Source organism: Notothenia rossii, assembly GCF_949606895.1.
Source record: "Notothenia rossii genome assembly, chromosome: 2".
Lineage (NCBI taxonomy): Eukaryota > Metazoa > Chordata > Actinopteri > Perciformes > Nototheniidae > Notothenia > Notothenia rossii.
The window spans coordinates 27,389,862-27,417,749 of NC_136904.1; the positions used below are offsets into that span (position 1 = coordinate 27,389,862).

At 39.9% G+C, this 27,888-nt stretch overlaps 1 protein-coding gene across 1 annotated transcript in view; it reads left to right on the top strand.

Moving 5' to 3' along the window:
* Positions 1-27,888, top strand: part of trip4 (thyroid hormone receptor interactor 4) — a 75,006-nt gene that overhangs the window by 25,721 nt on the left and 21,397 nt on the right. Inside the window, exon 12 of the mRNA XM_079666952.1 lies at positions 948-1,050. Coding sequence (XP_079523078.1) covers positions 948-1,050 — 103 coding nt within the window. The remainder of the gene's footprint in view (positions 1-947; positions 1,051-27,888) is intronic.

The following is a 27,888-nucleotide window of genomic DNA, read 5'->3' on the forward strand; positions in this document are numbered from 1 at the left end:
CATACAGATGGGTTGCAGATTTTCTTGATTTCCCTTAAAAGCCCCAAATTGGTCACAACCTTCAGTGCTCCTTTGAGAGAGACTATGAATAAGACCGGGGGGAGGAGAGGAGAGGAAAAACCTTGCTGTCATGAAAAGAGCCGCTTCCTGGCTGGCTAGATGCAATCATGGCCACTATCTGATAGCGCCGGAGGAAATTGGATGAGCTGAGAGCCTTTGGCTGCCAGTGATGGGAAAGATGACTCTTTTGTCACTGTGTCAGTCAATTCCATACTCTCACCTGAGAGACCAATCAATAACAGCGGGGAAGAGAGGTTTTCTCTAGTCTATAGCCCTCTGCTGTGGGCGGCTGTCAATGATGTGCTGTAAAACATCCTCTGCGTCATAGGGATGAGGAATGGCTTATGTTTTATGGTCCGCATAAATATGTCATGGATGTGGTTAAATGCGATGTTTTTGCAGATTTAGAAGTATGCTTTTAATAAATTATGAAATGTTGGAAGGTAACGATGCTCTCTGTAATTACAAGAAGAAACCATTAATATTTCACACATGGTTTTAACAATTTTATTTGTGGGATTATTTTCTGTGTGTATGTCTACATCTAAAAAAGACTTGGATTTTGGCACTGGTTGTAATGAATGTTGTCTCATCTTTGCTGCTCGCAAGTGGTGCAACTGCTCTCATTAGCAACTGCATCATTAGCTGTGCAATTATAGTGCATAAAACCCAGAGAGACCAATAACTATCAGTTGCTCTCAGGGCATGTAGTATTACATCAGGCATGGAGGACAATTCGCTTGATGTAGGAACCCAGACTCTCACTGAATGATTCATGACCGTGATAGCGGGCAGGCATCGTGAGATTAACATTATTCTTTGCTCAATATGGCTGGGCTTTGTAAGGTGATGCTAAACTGTTCTTTCCTTTCTTCCCCCACCTGCAGTTCCCTAATACCTGTGAGGAGTCTGCTTCCCCATTCGTCTTCATCTGCACCAATGCCCAGGAGATGCTGGTGAAATTCCCCATGAAAGGGAAGCACAAGATCTGTAAGTCCTACTCATTTAATGTAAAATGAAGTGGATACCATTAGCATATTCAAAATAAGGGATTTTCTTTTCTCATTTATTATCAGCTATCTAATCTGCATGCATGTGCACCCACACATACACAAATGAGCCTGCAAAAGTGAAGGACTGATCACTAGGCGCAGGGTCTGATTACGATGTGTTCATTAATAAAACAAAATCACAAACACATAGAGTGTACTCCCACATACTCGTGTACAGATCCTCTCTGAGAGCCATCTATAAAGACAGGGTTTTTCTGTCAGGTTGCCTGGGGGACAAGCTAGGCCTGGATGTGCAATGTTGTAGCTGTATTGTGTGATTTATAATAGGACTCAAATGCATTTTCCCTTTGCTGCCAGTGCTGCTGCTGCAAAATGATGTACCAACAAGCTCTTTTGTTGATATTTCAAAAGCATCTGGAGACTATAGAGGATTTTTTAATGCAGTCGACCTACAGAGATCTCTTTCAGATCTTACTCGTCGATTCAGAAAGGCTTTTAAATAAATGGAGATTCTGACCTTTTGCAATTGTTTTGAAAATATAGAATATATAAAAAGGTTTGAGAAGTTTAGGACTGACTTGCCAGGGAAAACTGTTTCAGATGTTTAGCAGTGAAGTTAAGTTTGATTAGTGATATACGATGTCTAAGAAGTTTGTAAATACTGTAAAAGTCTTTGTCTCGGGTTTGGAGGATATCAATATGTTCCACTTTCCTTCTAATCTAGATTTGTTGTGAAAAAACAGGCCACTCATGACGCCTCTCATTTTATTTTGAAGTATTTTGTGTTTATACATTTCAATCTAACTGGCAGTACCATTGTCTTGAATAAAAAGCTGTACTTGATGAAACCTGCTGACACATTGTTACAGGCTGGCGTAGGCACAGATTGCTGTATGGAATCTTTACTCGCAACATTTAAACCTACAGCAGCCTGTGCACCCGGTGGTTTAGTAAATATGGCTTTGTTTGAACTTGTTTTTAGTAAATGTAATACCATGAATAAGGGATACCTTCCGCCTGTTACTTTTACTTATCTCAGAATTTCCCCATGGGGACAAATAATAAGCTCTCCATTTTTGTTCTTTAAAAGAAGATGATGCACTATCAAATACATTGCATTTATACTATCTATATATAAATTAAACCGGCAATACCTTCAAATAGGTCATCTTAATTCTTCTGTAATTTCCTTCAAAATGGTATTGGCTCAAACAGCCTTCCAGCGTTGTAACAGTGCTGGCTTTATGTCGTGTAATCTGATACTTATTCTTAGCCAGACATAAACACACATACGATCCCACAACTGTTCAGCGTGCAGCCTGGAGACAGCTGTTCTTATTTTAGTTGTACTAAGATTAAAATAAGAAGCCTTAAATAATGTAACACATTCACATTTACAAACATGGACAAACCCCTGCAAACGGAGACCGGAGCCAGTTGATGATTCTGTACATACTACACTGCGTGAAACACAATATGTAATTCAAAAACCAGACTGATTTTTAGCATTGGTGTCCCAAGTCAAATTACCTAAAAAGTATTTCAGATTATAACAAATTTGCAAAAAAAATGTGGGCTAGGATGTTTTCACTTAAAAAGCTATTTTTTTATTATAGCTATTGTTTTTACGTCTCATCGCATCCTGCATGTGTGCAACATTGCATGCTTCTGTCATGTAGTGTGCATTGATTGGTTTTGTAACAGTGCTGGCTCTGTCATGTAATTTGATACTTATTCTCTGACACACACACACACACACACACACACACACACACACACACACACACACACACACACACACACACACACACACACACACACACACACACACACACACACACACACACACACACACACACACACACACACACACACACACACACACACACACACTGCTGCTCATATTTGAGTTAAACTCACAGTAAACATCCTGACATAAGCAACCCAACAACCCTTACATAATGTAACAAATTCACATTTAAAAGCATTGATAAACCAATACAAATGCGCAGAGACATTTGATAGTTCTTTACATTCTAGACTGGGTGATGGAAAACATGTAATTCAAGAAGCAGGGATATCTTCAGAATTGGGGTCCATTTAAAAATGTCGAATCGAATAATAAGAATGAAGATTATAACAAATTTGCTAAATGGGTGAGGGTTATTTCAATGAATGAGATATCTGTTTATAATACACATCATCCTTCCCTCACTCACCATGTCTCGTGTGCATTGATCCCGCCTTTCCCCCTGTGGTCCACATTAGTCCGGTCTTTGGATCAGATATCCTGACCCACTGGACTTACACAGTCCAGCCTGTCTGATTCCTCTGTCACCAGCTAGCTTTTCACTATCTCACTCTCTTGCTCTCTCGTCCCCTCTTCCACCTCAATTCCCACTGCATCTCACGGGTCAAGGCATTGCCGCTCATCTTACTCAGGGGGGCTTAGCACAAGTATTTTTTGCTCCCCCGGCAGCTTACATCGACAAGTTCCTCTTGTCGCTGGCGTTGCCAACCATCTCATGCCTCGTCAGAATGAGCAAAGGCTAGTTCCCTGGATTGTTACCCTTACTTTCCGCTTCAATACAAACCATGCTCAATTGTTGTTTCATTTTATTAGCGTTGAACATTCATGTGTTAGAAAGTGCCTATAGATTAATGTGTACAAATGGAAATGTGTGGCTGCTTTGATTGTTTCATCAAGCAAGTTCTGCAAACGTGTTGTGTTGTCTGTGATAGCTGTGATTACTCTCTAAATATTAGGTTGTCAAATGCTAGCTGGAGTTTTTAGTCCAAGCTTTCCTTATTTATTATTCATTTAAATCCCCATTAGCTGTTACCTTGGCAACAACCACTCTTCCTGCGGTCAATTTAGGAAATGCATACAGTTAAAATGCTTACACAGAACTGCTTTTATCTCCACATATTACATCTCTCTATTATTGTTAAGTAACATTTACACGAAACACAATGTAAAAAAACACTCAAGTGAACATTAATTTGTTACTCTGGTGATGAAACATATTTTGGTCTAATTGCCTCGCAAGTTATTGCTGTTGTTGTTCTGAGGCTCTCCTGCATTTGTGCTTGATTTGAAGCTGCTTATGTTTTTATGTGAATAGGGATGAGGACGAATGAGCTGAGAGCGGACTGATTCTGCAGTCTTGTGTTTTTGCTCTTTTCTGTGGGATCTGCAGTACTAGCAGACCCTTTTCCTTACTGCTAGTGTCAGAATATTGCATCTTACAGCAATGGAAGCCTGAAAGGAAAGGGAGAACACCCACAAATGGAGGAACATTATTGGATGCATTTAGCAGTTATCAAATGATGCTGCTTCTCTCTCCAGACCGTTTTACCGTTGGCTTTGTAGACTATATGCTAGGCTGTGCTCGATACAGTTTGATCATTCATTTCCCTGTGGAGGAGCCTGTGACATTTAAAATGGCATAAAGCCAAGGCTCACTCCCTGTAATAAGGGAGGTGCATTATGGTTTATGGTCACATCCTGTAATAATTTGTATCTGTGTGTGTGCGCGTGCTTCTGTGTAAGCTGAAGGTCAGTCTGGGTGTTGAAAGCTATTTGGCTCCTGATATAAAGCCACATTTCCTTTTTCTCTTCTTTATAGCTATCCTTCCCTTGCAGCATGTTTTTTATGGACCGACACCCCCAGTATGATGTGGCTATGTAGACACAGCTAGTTTGTACATACCCACATAGTAAAAATGAAGCACAAATCATATACCGCTATATTTAAAGCTCTAGTAGAAGTGCCAAACTGACTGGACCATTTTTCAAAAACAATTACATAACCTCAGCTGATTCTGAAGATGCTGTCAAATTAAATGCTAAAATTGATAATTATAACAGCAAGTTCAAATGACCTAATTAACTGATTTTGAAGATTATTGAGAGGTTGGTGTTCTTTGGTCGCAGTGGACAGTGTGTTATCTTGAAGCATGAGATTTATGACCTCTTGGCCCCAAACCAGTTGGAAGCCTCACAATTAGCCACCGAACATGTTTCATTTTATGACTAGAATCTGAACCTGATCCTCAAGTCTGGCAAAGATCTGAGACTGGTGTCGTCTATTTAACAAGTTTAAATCTTTGTCACGTTAAACTTTAATCAGTTAGGCTTAACTTGGATTCTTTGTTGAATTTTTGTAGAACTTTGAATCAGTGGTAAAATGCTGTGGCTGCTGTTCCCGAATGAGCTTCAAGCTACCGTACTTTCTGTTCTGCAGAACAAAGCATGAGGTAACCTGAGAATTATGTCTGACCTTCCTATTATGACGCCTCCCATTAACTAAAATCCTATTGCTTCCGAGCATGAAGGGTGGATACCCAGAGTAATGTTCCGTGAGTGAATCAAATGGCTTTAAGCATTGTTGAGAGATTGCTCGACCAGTAAGAAAAAAACAGTACAAAACTCTTCAACAGCCACTCTCATTTCAACTGACTAAGCTCTGAATCAGAAAAAAGAAGTTCAGCAGTTCAAGTATTCACAACGGTTGATAAGCTTAAGGCATCTAATGCCTTTTGTTCTGTCTTGCGATCATTTGACAGGCTTCTAAGAAATGTAATCGCACTTCATAAAATACAGCTCTCGAGAGTGCATTTGTTCTACAAAGATTCATCCATTATAGAAACAAAAACAGAATGTCCTTAAGCAGTGGTAGAAGAAAAAAGGTTATATCCAGCTCTTCACTTATTTTAGCGCTGAATGTATAACTCTTGTGATATGACATATGAATTCAGTGAGGGCTTTGTGAGTACTGGCTTATCTTTTCTACAAAGATTAGTCACTGTGATGGCTCTCCAGCAGCTACAAAAGAACTCTCTTTCTGAGGTTGGATCCAACTGCAGGAAAGGAAGCCATGGATATAATTGCTTAGATGAAAAATTCCGCTGCAGCTGCAGGTCATGATGAGATCTTTTTTATCTCTCCCAAGTCATTGACATATATAATCTCCAAATCACCGGAGACTGGAGTCATTTCAAAGGACCTCAAGGTCGACAAAGTAGTTGTCCTGTCTTAAGCCCAAGGCGCCAACATCATTTTTTCTTCCATTTCTTCAGATAATCTATTTCTCATGTTCATCAGAATTCCTCTTCGTTACACATTGCATTTCATATAATAGAGTTTTATTATTCAAACAAATATCTGGAATTTTTGTAAACTGTGTAAAGATTTAGAAAATGTATGGAAATGAATACTCTTGATATGTTACATGGTATTAGATATAATCTGAGTTCTCTTTACCATCCCTGCCAACTCTTTCTTATTCGAGTTTCATTATGCATTCATTCAAACAATATAAAGAGGCTCTCCAGGTTGGTTCCTTGGATATGTTGTAAATCTCAAAGAAGACAATGAGGTAGGATACCGTAGATTAAACAGAACCAATTTACCAGCAGCAAACTAGAGGACGTTGTTTGTTCATTATTTCGTATGTTATCTCTTCTATATTGTACTAAATGAACCCTTTCATTCTCAAGTCTTATAACAACCATGTAAAAAACAGCAACCACTCCTTGAGTAGCCAGAAATACAACTGTAACTGTTTCTAATGCAGCCAAACAAACTCATGTTGTTTTAATGGAGCAGTCAATAATTGCCCATTTTTCCGTTTAGTTCAAAAGCAACCATGATTGAATTTCCACACAATAGCCATTAGCCTTGATGACACTTACATAGCCTTCTTTCACCAGTTAAATGCTTGTAATATGAAGCAGCAGCTGCAGTAGGAACTGTTGAGCTAGCACGCTGTAACTCAACCCAGCTCTGAAACAGCAGAGTCAGCAGAACGCAGTGAGACCTACAATGAGATAGAATAAATGCAATAAAACTATTTTCCCTCATGCATATGAAGGCAATTTGGTCTTACTGCAGGAATGCTTTACTCCACCACTAACAATTAAAAATGCTATATAGAGCGGTAATTGGGTATGGCTGCTTTAAAAAGAATCAAACATTAAATCAATGTGCCTTTTAAATACTATTATTCTTCTCAAATGTAATGTGTTTAATTGACTCCTCACACTGATGATTAGTGCACGACACTGGGACTGTAATTTATATTATGTCACATTAATCCACACAAACACATAATACGGCAACACATAGAGTATTTTTTCACTAATAGCTATTCTATGTCTAATGATTTGTCTTCATATGCTCTGTTAAAGAAATCGAGGTCACTGAAATACAGTACAATACATATTAAGCACCATTACGGGTATAGCTTGGAGCAAATAATCTATATTTACTTGTTCCTGTGTAACAGCTTCATACCCAGGGACTAGTGAGTATATAATCATATAACGATTCTCTTTATTTGTTTGGTATGCATCCAACATCATATCCCTTTTACACATCGCACTTCCAGCTCTCTTTTAAATATCATTTGCATTTTCCACGCATACATTATCGAGCTGTTTGCAATATGTATTGCTTTTATCCCTCAGGTTGCGCCACATATGGAAATAAAACAATATATTTAGAGTGACAATATTGCAGTTGAATGTTGCTCCACTAACCATGGGCTGCACTGTAACCTTGTGATTACCTCTGTGTTTTATGTGTGAAATTGCAGCACCATGGGATTGCAAATAGAGAAAGCCAATTACCTAACAAATGCCCACCTTCTCTCCTGAGGTGGTCGCGATTTATTTTCTCTCCTCTATTTCTCCCCTGCGCTCTTCCACTGTCATCCAGTGCTGGGAGACAGAAAGAGGTTAGAGCGACGGAAGTCCTTTTTTGATTATTTATTCATGGTTTTTCCATTTAATATTCATGCCTTCTTCAGGAGTATCTGGGTGCAGAGGAGAATTTTCTTCTTCCAAGGCGGCCGGGGCCAAAAATCAGGTTTCAGCTCCAATGAGCTGAAGGGAAGAGAGAGAGAGAGAGATGGAGAGGGAACAAGAGAGCGGGGTTTCATATGTTCTCTAGTAAATGAGAGGCAGGCCTTGAAGGTGACAGGCTGTGTTTATTACGGATCTGTCAGCCGGTTAATGGGGAGAGGAGAAGAGAGAGGAGAAGGCTGAGCTGTTGAGCAGAGACCAGAGCACACAGGCAAGAGAACGAGAGGGAGCCCCGAGCAATAAACTCTGCTGTACTCGATGTGCCTGTCCTCACAGATACACTGACAACACTCCTGCATGCTGAATTGCATTCACTGGAAACTAAATTAGTCCGTCACAGAGTATTTTTCTGTATTGTAATAAAATCATTATGTTTCAATGAACACATAGAAAATACCTACTGCAGCCTATTCTGAACATGTTATTCTTTCTCAAGCCCAATTTATAAATTCTTTATCCATGTGGCTGGGTATGTGTCGTCTGAGTCTGCACAGTACAACATGTGGACTGTTCATTGAATAATGGGAAAGCACATCCATCCACAGACAGGCAGAGAAGTGGTTCTTTCTTGGATTGTTTTGTTACACTTGTACGTATGTGCAATCATGTTGCTTGACCCGCAGGGCGCTGTTGAGATTTGAGAGACGTGAACATCGGCTTTGCTTCAGACCTTTGCGACCTCTATAACACCTTTCTATGTGTGGCTTTACGCCAATCATCAGAATATTCTAATTTTGACAGACATGTCCACTAAAAATCCAATACTCCCAACAGGCTACCACTTTCACCTCCACAGCTTTGGTAGAAAAAAACATACACTTGGTTATGCTTCCAATATGAAAAGAAAAGCACAGTATGGCTATTATCAATTAATTGATTGTTACCTATGACATGGTGGTCATGCTGTCATCTCAACAGAACAGATAAAACATAATTTGGTGATCGAGCAAGTGGTTAGTTTTCAGGGCAGATAAGGATCCGGGCGTTTCTGTATTTTGTTCAAGGATCTCTTAACATTGCAAGATATAATAGATTAAACATGTTTATCTATATCCTGATGATATCTGACTGCTATTAATTGAATAAGAGCAATCAGGCATGGATACTGTATCCTATGCTTATTATTGTGTGTGTTGATGTAGATCTAGAAGCTGTTTGAAGACATATCCATGAAATATTTTCTTTTTTCAATACTGTGTAGCCTTGACATAGCCATGCTTTGCCCGTGAGCTTTGTGTAATATTTGATTGCTCTCGAGCCCAGAGGTTTTATCAGCTGCGCTCGGTAATGAAAGCTCTCGCTCTTCCGTCTCGGCAAAGGGTGAAAAGCCTGTGTAAAGAAATTGCTCTTTGGTGTAGCAATAGATTTGTCTTCCCTTATCTGAACGGAGCATTGTTGCCTTTATCAGTCACCATTACAAAATCCATATCAATCAGCATTTGACGTGCCAGTGCTTTTGTCAGTGTCACGTTTACTGCATGAATGACATGCTTTCTGTTGAGTTTGTATTCAATGTAATGCAATTATTATTTGTTACAGAGCTGTATATGCACATGTCTGCATGCTGCCCTGGTTTGAACCTCGATCTGTCTCTGTGTGATGAATGCCTTTTAGATATACTATAGTTGTGTGAGAAGCTGACTGTGTCCTTTGTTGAGATATGGATGTTATGGATTGTTGCACAACCCACTTTTTCTGATGATGCCTGAGAGGGTTATACTCCAGAGGTTAAAATTGATTTGGTCCTCAGGAATATACCATGGATGAAAGGAGAGAAATGCCTGTGTCATGCACTCGGCACAGTGGATTTAAAAAACATAAGCTTTGAAACCAAATAATTTCCATGGTACAAGTGATCTTTACTTCTTTTTCTTTTACAGGGAGCTCAAAACAATCTAAACCTTTTAGTTTTTTATACAGGTATACAGTTTTAATAGTTTATTTTTTTTCTTACTTCAGGCCTTACAAATCTTCTCATGCATAATCAGTCCATCTTGATTCAGTGTTTGTACAGCTCATCTCCTCTTAAAGCAGCAAACACAAATCAATGTTTTTCTAAGCTGTCACATTCAGTATGTATATGGGTCACTGTACATGAATGGAGACACACATGGTACATACACTTCCCCTGCTTTTCTTCATTTTGTCACCGTAAATAGACTTTCAGTGTTATTCAGTTTTTCCGCTTCTATTCTCCTAATTTGTTTATGTGCATTGCAGAGATGAAGATCTCCATCACAGATTTATAAGTCCAAGCTCAAAATGAGATTGTACACATATGGCTTTGGACCTTTTCTGACTGAACCTTCAGTTTTCAGTTTTCATTCTGTCATTCCCTTTTGTTTTCTCTATTTTGTAAATTTTGTTTCCCCCCCTCCGTCTTTGTCTCTGTCCCAAACCTGTCAGAGTAATCAATCTGGGTCGGCACTGTGAAGGGGGATGCACACAGATGTGCTTTTCAATGTGATCGATGTCCCTGATTTATTTGTGTGTGTGTGTGTGTGTGTGTGTGTGTGTGTGTGTGTGTGTGTGTGTGTGTGTGTGTGTGTGTGTGTGTGTGTGTGTGTGTGTGTGTGTGTGTGTGTGTGTGTGTGTGTGTGTGTGTGTGTGTGTGTGTGTGTGTGTGTGTGTGTGTGTGTGTGTGTGTGTGTGTGTGTGTGTGTGTGTGTGTGTGTGTGTGTGTGTGTGTGTGTGTGTGTGTGTGTGTGGGTCTGCTGATTACCATGAATGCTGCCTTGATTTTGTTAATTTGTCTGGTTAGGCATTGAGGATCAATAAGAGGATTATTTGCACAGTTCAAGAAGCTGATGGAGGTGAGCATGTTAAACAGACATGGCCAATAAGTCTCTTGATGTGGTTAAAAGTGGCTGTGCATGTTTTTCCGCCAAGGTGCAAACATAATTTTAGAGCAAATTCTGAAATGCAACAAGAATGTTACTTCCTTGTATACCTTGAAGAAAACCAACATTTGAGGAATAGCTTGTCTATTAAAGAACTAAGAATTAAACAACTATAACCATAAAATACTTCAAAGGGAAAATAACGTTAAAAAAATGTACTTTTCTGTGCTTTCTGGTGGAAAAACGATGAAACTTAACCCCTGACTTATAACCGATACAAATAAGATCTTACACAATTCAAAGATAAGTCAAGCAACAGAAAAAATGAATCAAAGTATACTTTATTAATAATGCATTCATACATTCCTTTCCAGCAGAAGTACTAGAGTTTCAGTTTTGTCAGCTGCTGACATATTAGGATTTGGTTTTGATTGATAGCCCTGGAAATTGAAAGAAAAGGATTTCACTAGTATGTGTCTCTTTATAGAGTAAATAATAAATATGTGAATTCAAAAATAAATAGTTAGCTAATAGCTACAGCCATAATACGACTTATTTGTCAAAATCTGCTTTTTGCACCAACAAATAAATGAATACAAAGATGGATGCAAACACTTTTAAACACACTTGCCAGTTAATTATGTTTTATACTAATAAATTGTATATGTTACAGATTTCACGTTATTTATATCTAAAGTGTTCTGCAGCTGTTCATAGCTGTGGAGCGTAATATATAGTTGAAAATTATGTTTACGTTGGGCACACGTCAGAAAAATATGACATTACGTAATAATGTAAAGTGACCTGTGAAAAGTGTAAACATTGACACACCGCTACCACAAGGCCATAAACATTTCTTTCCAAGCACATCTTACCCAATGTAATCACCTTACAGCACTCGTGAGAAAGATCAACAGCTGTAATTCCTCTCAAAGGAAGTGGTCAGCTTTCCATCAGCGCTGTCAGTGTTTTCACTTTGCCTGTTCTCAAAAGAGCATTGGATTCTTGTAGTTTTCCTCTGCCTCTGAAAAGAAGCAGACAGATGTAATAGCCATTAGCCTCGGGGAGAGACAGCACAGATGTGTCAACAAGGCTTGACTTTTACAGTCCAAGTGAAGTCTGAGCAAACAGTGGCTGTGTAGAGGCCTGTGTGGTTGAGCAGTGATCCAGGGACACGGCGCTCGGCGTTGCCCCGGGACTCCAAACAGACCGTGACTCTGGTTCTCATTACAAGAGCGGGTTAGACCACCCCAATACGGAAAATAAATAATGCAGGGGAACACCTGAGAGCTGCCACCTCACTGACAACATCCACATAACCATGTCCTTCATGAATAAGTGGTTTAACATTTCATCTACTACAGTTAGCAGTATTTCTTACACTCAAAGTATTTTGGTGGCTTTGAGAAATACGATGTGTCCATGGGGCTCCAACTAACAATGATTTTACTTATTCATTTGCTCATAAATCTCACACTTGATTGCTTTGTTGGTCTAATGTTATGAAATAGTGACGTTTTTGTTCTGAAATGGCTTCTTTTTACACCATAAAACCTCAAATATATCATCAGATCTTCCATCAGTCTATATCTTTCATTTTACCTACCTAATACAAATCAGTTTATTTTCCAGTTCTTACAGTCTCAAGGCCTCCAAAAACCCTTGAAAACAAATGAATTCTTAATCTTAATATGATCTCAATCGCATTTGCAATGGAGAACCCAAGATTGGAGAGTTGAAATTGTAATCAAGCTTTAATGGCAGTAGATATTTTTCGTCCCTAGTCAGCCGTCTCCCCTCCCTGTATGTTTAGCTTGATCTCTTCAAATGTATTTCCTACTTTGTAACCAGAGGCAAGAGACCTTGACTTGCTGCCCCCACAGCCGCGGCCAAGGCAGCCATTTAAGTTGTGATTAAAAATTAATGGTTGAGTGAGAGCCAGCAGAGAGGAAACAGGGGAGGGAATGAAGAGAAGGAGACAATGCCTGAGCAGAGGAAAAGGCAGTGGAGAGGGGAGCTGGCCCAAGCAGCAGCTGCTCCCTGATAGAGGGTGGGAAGGTCTTCTCCACAACTCTGCTGTGTTTAACTGCCCTGCTCACACCCCACCATGAATATTGCATTACCGCACTATAGGGCGCCTTGTGTTACCCCCACTGAGTGTTGAACAGACCTGCAGCCACTTTGCCAAATCATCCAAGTCGAGCCTACCCCCACTGTGGGGGGGGGGCGCGGTTTGGGCGTCCACATTTAAGCACACACCACACAAACCACAGCAACTTACACACCACATATTTGCCAGACTGACTCAGATAGGAACCCTGCCTCATTGCATGTCACAAACAATTAAATCCAACAACGTCAAATGGGTTTGCTGGCATTTAAAACTATCGTCACTCATTTATTTTGGCTTATGATCTCTGATGGAGCTGTTTAAAGGACACTGTTATGAAATGATTTCCAGTTACTGAGCAAAAGAAGGACATGATGGTTACACACATGCTGTAGTCGTTGTAAGCGGTTCTGTTTTAATACTTTTTAGCTCTGCGTTAACCCAAAGTTTTACAAAGAAGGTCAGTAGAATTAAGGGCAATCAGTTTGAGTGTTGCCCCGCTTGGTCTAGCTCTCTGGCCATTTATTTCAAAGCGGAACAGAAATGCCATGAGACCACACAAGGTCCTGACCTTGACTTTACCAGATGATGAGTGGTGGCACTTACATCACGGCCTGCCCTTTTCTTCCCTCTGGCCTCTTTTTCTATAGCATTTCATTACAGCACTTCTCAGAGTCCATCACCCTCTTATACGTGCACTCTCTCAGTTCTGATAACGTTGTTCCCATGTAGTATAGCTCTTCAGGATCTCCGCTTGTAGTGTTTTGATTCGAGTTGGCTAGCTAACAAAAAGACTCTTTTAGTTGTTCTATTCTATTCTATTCTGTTTATTCTATTGTTATTTCTCTCTAGATATTGTAATACTTTTGCTTAAATTCAGGGACATAATGCCAAAAGCCCCATAAAGCATGCCCTCATGAAGTCAGGAGATGGTAAAAACAGTTTTCCAATTTAACTGAATGATCTCTCAGTATTTTGACATTTCAGGAAATGATGTTACTCGCTCTGCTTCCATTCTCATGCCTGTATGCTAACCATGAAACTAGCGCAATAATTCAATTAGCTTAGCACAAAACTGTATGTAGGGTGAAACAGCCGGACTAGCCGTTCTAGTTAAAAAATAAAAGTTGCCTTATTCATCAATTCACTCCAGTGAAAGCTGCCTGTGTAATGAAATGAAAAAAGATAGCCCTCGTTAAAGTAGCTGAAAAGAAGTCTGTAGAGAGAAGTTTACAGTGAAATGTCCTTCGGTATTAAACAAATTTGTGCTTTAAGTAATGAAGCTGAACAACACTGTGGAGAGCTGTTAGATGGACTTTAATGACTGCACCAGTTTAGATTAAAAACATTAGTTGAGGTAGCAGTACCACTACTTAATGACCGTTTTTCAGTTCAAAGTTTTCCAAAACACATTATACTTGAATTCTGCTTGACATGAGAACGAGTAATTAATCAAATGATTTGTGGTCTGATCGTTGCTTACTTAAGAAGTTTGGGACTACTATAACTGCCTAAATGATGCATCATATTGGAATTTCATATGTTTTTGTAAAATATATTATATTTAAATTATTATACAGTTTGTGTTTTATTTTCCTTTGATAAAAAATATTTGTTAACCTTCAGAAGAAGCTACAACTAACCAATTTCACTGTAGGTTGTTAAATTAAATTATTAACACCTAGCTTTTTGCCAACGACTTTTATATACTTGACATTTTGCATTACTTGCTGCAGCAGTTAAGAAAACAATGCAATTATATGAGTTTGTAACATCAAGACTCTTAGTTCTATGAATTATAATGTCAAAATGATATACACATTTAAATAGTGTTAAAAAAATATAGAAACTGTCAGTACCGGGGTACAGCTAGATCAGATTTTTGAAACAATGCTTGAGAGTTATTTTTGCTAATATTCCTTCGTAATGACATAGACAACTGTAAACACTAGCTTGTTAGATACAGGGAAGTGTAGAGACATTTCCTTAAGGGTAAGGTATGGCGCCAATAGAAACTAATCCCATCGTGGTATAGCAAGTTTAAGAAATTACTAATATTGAATGCGTTTGATACATCCTCTTCATCAGCCACCTCCCTTTTGCTACACTCTGTTCCTTTCCTACTTACATCATTTGTTAATTCTGTCCTATTTCCTCTGCTGCTGCTGCTGCTGCCATCACTGTTCTTGGTGTAGGTCTTATTTGCAATGCTAATGAGGCGAGGCAGCAAGTAATGGTTTGTGGGGGGAGAGAGAAGCTGCCTGGAAAGATGGTGATATGGTAATATGGCTCACTGTGGAATATGGACGATTCTCTTCGAGAGCGGCCACATCATTACACACACAGTGTAAATGTTACCAGATCTCATGAGTTAAAAAGACATCACCAAAATAGAACCATCTAGTTACAATATTAAAACGAGATGTGTTTATTCATACCAAACCAAAAAAAAAAAAATCATTATTGATATTGTCAACAGTATATCCTCTCCACTTTTGAATTAAAAGCTTAACACATAAATCTATACTTTCAAATCTAAGTCATTGTATCTCTTAAATATAGAAATTGGTCATGACGGATATATATTGTCTCCCTATCTATGGGAGAGAATAGTAACTGAGTCAAAGGTTAAATCAGTACAAAGCTGAGTGTAGGCACTTTCTATTTGATTTTTAAAGGAAGAGATGTGAAGTGCAAGCTGTTACCTTGAGACTGCCCTTACCTTTCCTTTTCCATAACTTAAGTGGACCAGATGATTCTTGATTAACGCAACAAGTACAGAACCATTACTGGATTTCAACCCATGTCACCATCAGGCAGCTTTCATTATGCATTTCCCCACTTATCTCCCTACCGCCCTTGTGATTAAAATTACAGTCACGGCAATAGCTCAGGCGAGTAAATGGATTATTGAGCAACTGTAAGCAGCTCGCTCTACAGAGCTGGCTCTATACTTGCTGGCCAGACACAAACAAAATCTAACATAAGAAATACTGCACATTCCAGCTCCAGAGAACAAGAGCGGTATTTCTCTCATTGTTTTACAGATGTTTTTTTGTTTCTTGGAAGGATTTGAAACCACTGTTGTTTCTATGCCAGCCTCTCTCTTTAAAAGGTCCACTCACACATATGAGCATAACTATATTCTTTGAACCATTGTTCCTGATTTAAAAAATGTTTCAGTTGTAGATCTTTTAATCCCTCTAATCGACCACGTTAACATTTTGTGGGAAAAAAGTAAAAGCACACATAATGAATCAATGACGCTCTTGACATTTTAGATTTTTGATGTGGCTTTTACCAAGCTGCTCTGGTTAAGTTAACAAATGCCATGTTTATGGTTGGTGTCTCTCTTCTCCAATGTACCACGCTTCATTTGCAATATATTTTATGGTCATCTTGACTCAATCAATTTGTCAAATAGTCATGTGTTATGAGCCGGGCTCACTTAGACAATATGGATAAAAGCATCACAAATGCTTTGAAGTTTAAATGGCTTAATCACAGTCATTTTCTAAACGTACTATACTGTTAGAGACACATTATAACATCAACAGCATACTGTTGCTTTAAATGTGTGTAATCAATTATAGTTACCACCATTTATTTTCCTATTTTGCCTATAGTGCTTGAATGTAAAAAAGGGGTTTTGGTAAAAGTGCAAATACTGAAATACTAATTTATTTTAATACTCGCAGGAAGGGCTGAGTGTTTTCCTTTGATGCTTTTCTTTTCATTCAAAATCAGATATTCACAATACAGTCAAAAGCATAAAGTGTCAAAACTGGTGAATGGAGCATTTCATTTATTATTCCTTAATATGAAACGAAAGAAAGGGAATTGAGTCCTAGTGTAACTGTATTTATTTTATATTAGATATATTATTTCAATGGATATTATTACTTCCCGCCAATACATTTGAAGAAACGTTTTCTCAAGTGTCCAATTAAAGGAATTGAAGAGTAGCCATTTCATATCATCTCTGAAGTCCTTATTGCGCTGAGCGGATAGACCGTCCCTGGTGTTTTATTATTTTGTAATTTATTCAATGCAACTTCTAGTTTGTCTTTTGTTACTTTCTAATGTCTATTTTGAATTGAACAATTTAGATCAATCAGTGGAGAAACTGATTAATCTAAAACTGAGAAACCAGATATACCTAAATCTGGTATGGGCTCCCTCCAGGCTGATTGAAAAGTCTTCTTCTTTCTCATTCTGTTGATATGACATTGGAGGGGAAGGGCGAAATAATATGTTAGCTTCAGTGATAGCCTGTGAATTCTGAGTGTACTTGAAAGAAGTATAGTATGTGTATGAAAGGAATAATGGCCATAATTTTGTCAAAGTATAACAGCTGGTTCAACTTTCATATTGTTATACTTTTCCCCTCATGTGCTGCCCGTACTGCAGCATCAGAGCCAACGTGGTTACAGACTTTCAAGTTTTGATCACATTACTAGAGGGAAAATATTTTATATTTTGCATGATACTTCACATACCCAGCACACAGCTGCCTAAAGCGAAGGACACAGCTAATAACTAGTTGACATCTGCTATAATTTTCCCATTGTGTGATGTAGCTTTAGCTTAGTTTAAAACGCCTATTGAAGGGATAAGGATAATACATCTGTTTTCATTAATTCTTTATTGTAAAACATGTATTGATGAAATGAAGACAAATTAATTACACAGCCCTCATTGTTGGAGAAAAAAAAGTACCGTACCAGTTACCTGTGGTGAACTAGCATGGATCATGTCTCAATGTATATATTTGACAAAGTATTGAACATATAAGTCAAATATTTGAATAATGTCTGCTTATTATATGGTTGAAGTTTTAATCTGCATATGAAGTGGTTGATACAGCCTGAGCAAACAACCCCTATATTTCCATATTATATCTATTAGTTCCTGACTCTCCCATACATTCCTATGGGAAATTTTCACCTTGAATATTCTGGTCTGTTGGAACACTTGGTGTTTATACAACCTTAATTTCTCCTCTATGGAGTGAAAGCAGGGTTTCTTTTAGTTTATCTTTAACTGTCACACACTTGTTGAAATAGCGGTTTGAAATGATAGGTTTCAGTGATTTGAAAGTGCAGTAATGCTTTAAGAGCCTTACATGAAGATGATGTAGAGGCGATGGGGCCTGTGGTTGTCTTGTGCTCCAGGGATGGTGTGTTCATGAGGGCTGCAAGCTTTAAGTGCTGAGGTTACCCTTGGGTGCCGTATGCTATGTCTGAGTAAACAACACACAAACCTGTCAGATGTGAAATGTGGATTATCAGAGGATATTTACTCTGTGTGGTTGCTGCATAAATATCAAAGAATGCACAACAATGTGTGCGGAAAATATTTATTTTCATGGTTCAAGACATAACTCGTCTTGGATGATGCTCAATAACATTACAAAGGATGAGCAACAGCTGGTATAATGCAGGAACATGTAAAGAGATGAGAGGATCTTGAAAAACACCTTTTTTCCTGTTCACATCCTTGAGTTTTTTGGTGTATAGAAATGGATGCAATAATATGTTACTGTTTTTCAGGTGGTTGTGAATACGAATGTGTTTTCTTAAGCATATTTGGCCTTAATTTAGTTTTATTTCTTTTGCATTTTTAAATATTCTTCCTTCATCATTGAGACCTTTTTCATATGGTTTACCTTTTAGTATTATAAGAAAGTGAACACTATAGGCCCTGTGCAACCATCATTGTGTCGCTTCAACAATTACCTCATTAATTGATTAGTCAATCTGGATCGTTCCAGGTTGTCAAATCTGATAATTAATTTGGATGGTTTTACTTTATAAACTGTATAATCAAACATTTTACAGTTTTGGCTTTTACTTTGGACAAAACAAGACACTTGGTGATGCTACCTTGGGGGTAATGAATATGTTTTTAGCATTTTCACAGTTTTTAGATTGTTTTATAAAGCAAAAGATAAACTAATATGTGTTGATTTATTGTTTATCCAGCATTCTATTTATTTCAGTTTAAAAATGCTTCCAGAACTATAATGTAGTGTTTTCTTCTGCCTGTTTTCTTTTCTCGCTAGTGTGACACCACAGTTTTATCCACATCACTGCCAAAAGCACATTAGGCAATTGGTGCAAAGGTTAAAGGCAGTTTGGCTCGCAGTGTTTGAAACCCTAACCGATCCAAAACAGCTGATCAGACTCTGAAAATCTGTCTGACCCTCAGGTCTGGTTCATTAAACAGGCTTACTGATATAGAGCCAGCTGTCAAACATATTCGCAATATTCAAAACACAGCGTCAAGACAGAAACAAGAGAAGTGATAATTCAAGTATAATAAAGGCTCTTGCTAGCAGCCTCTTCTACTTAATGTTAGTCCTTTTTTTTCGACAGCACTGATTGTGAAATCTGTGTGTTTGAGACCCCATTTACACGCAAATGCATACGAAACGCAAACGAACCGAATACGATATAAAAAAAGTATTCCGTTCACACGAGACCGCTCGGGAGCGCTGGAGACGCTGTAGTACATATGTCGGGCCTCTAAGTGGCGCTGTACTTTCGCCACAAAATACACCAAAAGCAGCGAAGAAGACCCCGCAGTAGATACTGGCCATGCTACAGCAGTGAGCAGCAGAGGTGCGGCTATTGCTTCATCGTTATCAGGAAATGATCGTATAGAGGCGTACACACGGAGCCGTTTACCCCCCCCCAGAGCGTTCCGTTTGCCGATCTATCCACCTTAGGACCCGTTATCGTTTGCGGGGTACGTTTCCGCGTTTTCGTTACGGCATCATGTGAACAGGCTATACGAAAGAGAAAAGTAGCAGATGCAACCGTTTGCGTTCTCGTGTAAACAGCACATGAGTTGCACACCACTTGAAAAGGCCTTTCAAGTGAGATTGCCTGCTCCCCATGGGGTTGGGTACTCCACAACCATCTCAGAAAAGAGAAAATTAAAAGATAGAATAGCATCTATTTCAGTCTTTAGATCAATGTTTCCAATGTGATGAAACACTTACATACATAAAACAATGATATATGTGCTTGTACATTAATTAAATGAGTTATATTACATAGTGTACTTTCCTTAATTGCACTTGACAATTATTTCTAGGGATGAATCTGATTACTTTTTTCTTGATGGATTATTTAAAACATTAGAAAACATTAAAAGATCACAATATCCTAGAGATACACACAAAACACACAAGTATTACATTTGCATTAATGTCTTAAATTAAATAATCTGGATGCATTAATGTTTTGGCATTTGACTTGAGCAATTATGAGATTATTAAAAAAGTAGCACCAAGCATCAACTAATAGTTTCAGAATCGTTTTAGAAGCTTTATTGAACAAATGCTGGATGGTTGATTCCAATCTGTAGCTCAGTAGCAAACCAATAATCTATATATTGCTCGAGGATTGTGAAGACAAATAAGCCTCTCACCGGAAAGATGGAGTATGTGACACTTGAATTGACTCTCAGCAGAAAGAGAGTCGGTGTGGTCTCTTAAGCTCATTCCAGGGAGGATGGAACAGTAGCAGTGACTTCTTCCTCTGCCTTCAGCTCGCTCTGCAGCTATTCACTGTATGAGCTCTTAAGTCTTTATCTCAATCTTTCTCTCTCTGCCTCACATAGACCTCTTCACACTTCGCCTGAGAGCACCTGAGCTTTGAGGCAAGGACATGTACACACACACACACACACACACACACACACACACACACACACACACACACACACACACACACACACACACACACACACACACACACACACACACACACACACACACACACACACACACACACACACACAGGCACACACACACACAGGCACACACACACACAGGCACAAACCCACACAAAAGACACACGCATCAACTGCAGCTGAGCCCCCCTGCCTACAGTGGTGTTAGGACTCCATCTTTTTCCCTCAGCTGTGGAAATAGCCAGATTACTAATGGCTGGGAACGGATATACCCTAACACCATGAGATCTTTCAACAGTATCAAAATCACTCCATGTACTTTTTGTAAACTAGACTTTTATGTATAATTTTTCATATGTATCTAGAGAATAGTCTTTAACTCCTATGGTGTGTCTTAATATGAGTGGTTTCCTTTTTCTTTTTTTTTATGCTTAATATGATAATTAGCACGATCCAATGGGCCAAACAGATCCCTCATTTGAATTTGCCAATCAAATGACTTGATTCAATGGGCCAATCAATTGCTCCGATCCAATGGTGTAATCAGAACTCAAGATGCCATAAGCCAATCAAATTACAGGATTCCATTGGGCCAATCAACAGCTGATTTTCTGTTAACATTACATTACATTGCATTTAGCTGATGCTTTTAGCTGATGCTTTTATCCAAAGCGACTTACAATAAGTGCATTCGACCAAGAAGATACAAACTTGAAGAAAACAGAATCATATAAGGTTTCATAGAGCCAAAACATTTCAAGTGCTCCTCAACTGGCTTTAGATAAGCCAGTCCTTTATAAGTATATAAGTGCTTTGTTACTAATTATTTGTTAGTAATTCTATCGATCAAAGTGGATTCGAAAGAGATGTGTTTTCAGTATGTACCAGAAGATTTGTAGGCTTTCTGCTGTCCTGATGTCAATGGGAAGCTCATTCCACCATTTTGGAGCCAGGATAGTAAACCCACGAGTTTTTGCTGATGGGAACTTGGGTCCCCCTCGCAGAGCGGAGTGCACGTGCTGGGGTGTACGGTTTAACCATCTCATGGATGTAGGAAGGGCCAGATCCATTCGCAGCATGGTACGCAAGTACCAGTGTCTTGAAGTGGATTCTAGCAGTTACTGGAAGCTAGTGAAGTGGGAACATTTTGGAAGGTTGAAGACCAGACAAGCCGCTGCATTCTGGATGAGCTGCAGAGGTAGAATGGCACATGCAGGTAGACCAGCCAGGGGGGAGTTGCAGTAGTCTAGGCGTGAGATGACGAGAGCCTGGACCAGAAGTGGTGTCGCTTTCTGGGTCAGGAGAGGACGTATCCTCCTGATGTTGTAAAGAGTGTATCTGCAGCAGCGGGTTGTAGCAGCGATGTTTACAGTGAAGGACAGTTTGTTATCTAGGGTCACATCCAGATTCCTTGCAGTCTGAGTCGGGGAAACAACGTAACTGACGATGTTGATTGTTAGGTCGAGAGTGGGACAATCTTTTCCCGGAAGGAAAAGCAGTTCAGTCTTGTCAAGGTTGAGCTTGAGGTGGTGAGCAGTCATCCACTGAGAGATGTCAGCTAGACAAGCAGAGATGCGTGCGACGACCTGGGTCTCTGAGCGGGGAAAGGACAGAATTAATTGGGTGTAGTCAGCGTAGCAGTGGTATGAAAAACCATGCGGGCTAATGACTGATCCGAGCGAGTTTGTGTACAAAGAGAAGAGGAGGGGACCAAGAACAGAGGGTAACACAACAAAGACGGACTAAAGTCCCAGTCCCATTGACAGGAGGTATCAATAGCCGCTTTCACACCAAGTACTTTGCCGTACTTAGTTCCCAGCACTTAGTTCCCAGCACTTAGTTCCCCTATGGAACTAAGAGCCGATCGCGTTCACACTGGAATACGTTCCCTGAGGGAAGATTATGCGGGTGTTGCATAATAAATATATTTAAATAATAATAATTTAGTTTAATGTGTAAATCCTCAGACTTCTCCCCCGCGGGACCGCGCATAATCATATCCTCTGCAGAAAGAGCGAAATCCAATGTCTGGGAGGTTTTTGGTGTCATCCTAGATGGAGAAAAGTACCAACATCCCACGACAAATATGCAACTGGGTGTGTTAATAATTGCATGTTTTCACTACTCATATAGAGTGGGGCAAAAAAGTATTTAGTCAGCCACCAATTGTGTAAGTTCTCCCACTTAAAAAGATGAGAGAGGCCTGTAATTTTCATCCTAGGTATACCTCAACAGATTCTCTGATTTTTAAAGAATTTATTTGCAAATTATGGTGGAAAATAAGTATTTGGTCAATAACAAAAGTTCATCTCAATACTTTGTTATATACCCTTAGTTGGCAATGACAGAGGTCAAACGTTTTCTGTAAGTCTTCACAAGGTTTTCACACACTGTTGCTGGTATTTTGGCCAATTCCTCCATGCAGATCTCCTCTAGAGCAGTAATGTTTTGGGGCTGTCGCTGGGCAACACAGACTTTCAACTCCCTCCAAAGATTTTCGATGGGGTTGAGATCTGGAGACTGGCTAGGCCACTCCAGGACCTTGAAACCCCTCATACGAAGCCATTCCTTCGTTGCCCGGGCGGTGTGTTTGGGATCATTGTCATGCTGAAAGACCCAGCCACATTTCATCTTCAATGCCCTTGCTGATGGAAGGAGGTTGTCACTCAAAATCTCACGATACATGGCCCCATTCATTCTTTCCTTTACACGGATCAGTCGTCCTGGTCCCTTTGCAGAAAAACAGCCCCAAAGCATGTTTTTTCCACCCCCATGTTTCACAGTAGGTATGGTGTTCTTTGGATGCAACTCAGCATTCTTTCTCCTCCAAACACGTCTAGTTGAGTTTTTACCAAAAAGTTGTATTTTGGTTTCATCTGACCATATGACATTCTCCCAATCCTCTTCTGGATCATCTAAATCAGTGGTCGCCAACCAGTCGATCGCGAGTGTGGTGCTGGTAGATCGCGGACCGTTAAAAAAAAAAGTAACAAAAGAAAGAAAAATCAAATTAAAATAATAATGTTTGAAAAATACGTTTTTAGATGTAAACCTATCATCTACCACCCCGTTAGCAGGTGCCACTTGATTGACGTATATTTGAGACACCTCAATAATATAATACATTAACCGTGCTTTACGTGAACCTCATCATGACACAAGAGAGGACGGCAGGACTGCAATTTCCCGTGTTCAGTGAATGCAACAGAGGCAAGTCACCAGACCAATCAGAGAGTTGAATGGAAATACACGTGTGCTTGTGTCATTCAAGCTCGGCTCTGTGTGTGTGTGACAATAGCGCATTTAGTGTGATATAGAGGGAGAGAGCGAGAGAGCGAGAGAGAGGGACCGGTGCTAGCGGGGACCGTGATGTTAGCATCTGGTTAGCTAGCTGCACTAACGGACATAAGGAGCTGTTTCCACAACAAGCTGGAGGAGAGTCCTCCCTGAGGGGCTCAGGTGAGCTAAAGGACTCTTGAGTGTTTAGAACGGTTTTGTCACAAATTATTTAAAAGATTACTTCCGCGGCACACCTTCATACGATCATTATAGTTATACAAACAATAAGAGAATACATGAAAAACAGGTATGAAATACTATATGGCAGTAAAACAAGAATACAGTTTAAAAAGGGAGTGATTTGTAAAATATCCATAAAGAAAAAAAAAAATCTGTTTACAGTTCTGTTTCATATGGGTGCTGAGAGAGGTATCCATAGATCTCTTCATGTTGCTCTCAAAGTGCACCAGATTGATGCTTTCAACTTCAATATTTAAAAAAAAATCTTCCCGGGGGAGCATCCCCCCAGACCCCCCTAGAGGAGGTGAGGACCTAGAGGAGGTGAGGACCCCCCTAGAGGAGGTGAGGTCCGCCCCCCACTCATAAACAAATAGCACTTTACCCCTACCTATATGCTGTGAGCTAGTCATGGAGCCTTCATTGTAACAGTCATTCAGATGCAATTAGCCTATATAAAAGGCCTTAAATTGGAAGCACTGTCTGGGCCGTCTTTTTCACTAAATTCTGCAATAGGTAGATCTCGCCTTTAACCTAGACCGAGGTCGGTGATCTTGGGCTTAAAAAGGTTGGTGACCACTGATCTAAATGCTCTCTAGCAAACTTCAGACGGGCCTGGACATGTACTGGCTTAAGCAGGGGGACACGTCTGGCACTGCAGGATTTGAGTCCCTGGCGGCGTAGTGTGTTACTGATGGTAGCCTTTGTTACTTTGGTCCCAGCTCTCTGCAGGTCATTGACTAGGTCCCCCCGTGTGGTTCTGGGATTTTTGCTCACCGTTCTTGTGATCATTTTGACCCCACGGTGTCATTAATACAGTTAACAAGTGGAGGACAGAGGAGGCTCTTAAAGAAGAAGTTACAGGTCTGTGAGAGCCAGAAATGTTGTTTGTTTGTCGGTGACCAAATACTTATTTTCCACCATAATTTGCAAATAAATTCTTTAAAAATCAGACAATGTGATTTTCTGGATTTTTTTCCCCCCCCTCATTTTGTCTCTCATAGTTGAGGTATACCTAGGATGAAATTACAGGCCTCTCTCATCTTTTTAAGTGGGAGAACTTGCACAATTGGTGGCTGACTAAATACTTTTTTGCCCCACTGTATATGCGGGTTCGGGTCGGGTTGCGGATTTTGTGCCGACGGGTCGGGTCGGGTTGCTAAACTAATTGGCAATATGTGCGGGTAGCGGGGCGGGTTCGGTTTTGCACGTTGCGGGTGCGGAGCGGGAGCTGGTCTTGAAAATCAGACCCGTGCAGGACTCTGCTTCACGGCGTATACCCGAATTCCCCGGCCGGAAGTCCAGCAGCTTCTACTGAAGCCTTCCGAGTAAATCGCCAGAATGCCGACACCTCCTCATCACTCCACCGCTCCAATGTTCTTTTTTGTGTTGCCATAAGTTATTCTCTCTCCGTTGGTGCGCGGGGCTAATGCTAATGCTAATAATGCTAATGCCAGCAAATACAATGGCGGCTTCAAAACACTTTCCCAAGTTTTACGGGGCGTGGTTTGCAATTCGCCCAGCCAATCAGAAATTGGAACTTTTTTCTCCCCAGGATAGTACCACCTCTCTAGCAGGCACTAAAAAGGTGGTACAAGTTCTCATGAACTAAGTTCTCTTTTTGGTGTGAACGCAAAATCCCAGGAACTATCGGCGCTAAACGGGAACAGTACAGGGAAAAATACTCCGGTGTGAAAGCGCCTATTGCTCTCAGCTTAGGGCTCCTGTGTAACTGTATATGGCTCACCACCATCAACTAAATGCACATGAATGTGCCAGGACCCGCTCAACACTGACTGATGCTTAAATCCTTTCTACAATTCCAACAAGAATCGATTTTCTTTTTCTAAGTCTTTCACGTTCATTTCATGGCCTTGCTGTTTCAAAGCAAACGTGAAACTATTCCTTACATTCACCTCACAGTACAGCTACAGTGAAGGGCAACAGGGAAATGTTGAGAATGTGAGTTTTACAATTCTGGATAGATGAGCCCAAGAACTGAACCGTGACGGAAAAGGACATACAATCTAATGGAGGGAGATTTTTATGCAAGGAACAAAAACTAACATGGAAGTATAAAGTAGTATATTAATGACAATCAAATAAATGCTTTGAAATAGTATAAGCAAGGGGTAAGTGGAGAGAGCAAAACTGAAATGGTCTGGTTGAATCTTGCTAGTATACGACCGCTTCACACCCACACATTTTCTCAATTGTACTCCACCTCTTCCTGAAACCCCCCTCTCCCTCAAACATGTCTTCCTCTTCCTGCTAATTATCAAGTGTGCTGCCTTATTCCTCCAACAGCTTGTTAAGCTCTCCAGGAGCATAGTTAACCCACTTTACAAGCAGATATGTGGGCCAGAACCCTGCTGATGGCTCCTTAGACTATATAGATCTATATTAAAGACATTTAACGTGCGCTAGAGATACAGCCACATAGAAAAACAGCAGTGGCTTCAATCCGAGAAGATCAATCACAGTGAGGCTGCCACAATGAGGGATTTAATAGTTTGTAAATTATCTTTTTATTGATCTAGATTGAGAACCAATTGGATGTCTGGCCTTTTAAAACATTTATTTGTATAAAATATTTAACAAACTCTGCCAAAAGTGTTTCACAATAGAGGGGGAGTTTCAATGTTCTTATTTATTAATAATCAAGCTTTTAATTGACAGAGGAGGGGGGGGGGTCCTGGTATGGTACTTACTGTATTTGCAAAGAAACGGAAATAAATACACTCTTAACTTGTTGCAGGATGTTAACTCATAACAAACATTGATGGATGGATTAATGGTTTGCATTTTATCATCAACAGTGATATTAAAGTATAACTGAGGCAGATTGGCACTTTGACAGGAGTTTTATAGGAATCCTGTAATGAACAAATGTGTAGCAATAAGTTGAAACCTTGTTCAATTGGTGGATGCGGAATGAAGTCGGGGGATCAAAAAGTCATTTTTAATTATCCTCTTAGGAGCATAAACGTCTGTAACTAATTTCATGCCTAAACAAACTAAGATGGCCCGCAGCTTGCTGCTTCAGTGTTTTGGTGCGCTTTGTTTTGTCTTGTTTTGTGCGTTAATTCAGTGTTTACATACAGTACACCGAACTTTCACCAGGGAAGAGCTCCTAAACATTAGAGAAACAACTTCAGCGGAATATCTTCCCACTTTTCTCTGCTTTTCCGTGGAATTATTGGACATTCTTGTCATTGGTACCCTCACGGGTATTCAAGCACTGAAACGCCACAGGAGAGGGAGATGGGCCGGGACACTCATGCGCCTCCAGAGCCGCGGACTTTGCACGCCGCTACCCGGAATATTCCTCTCCAACGTGCGTTCCATAAGCAATCAACTGGACGAGCTTCAGCTACTGGTTAGTAGTGTGGATCGATTCCGGACTTGGCGCTGCAGCTCGGAGGCTTCCAGCTGTTCAGAGCGGATCGTGACATGGAGCTCTCTGGCAACTGAAATGAAACAAATGAACAAAATGAAAAAGAACAAATGAAAAAGGTGGAGAAATATGTCTTTACACAAACAGTGGCTGGTGCAACGATGTGAAAGTGATTCTGCAGCACTGTTCTCCAACTCTGGAAACTTTTATCATCAACTGCAAACCCTTTTATTCCCCACACGAGTTTTCTTCATTCATACTGGTCGGTGTTAACATCCGACCGCATGCGAACATGCAGGAGGCGCAGTGCACACTCGCCGACCAGATACTGTGTGTTGAGAGGACTTATCCGGACTGCCTAGTTATTCTTCTTTGTGACTTTAA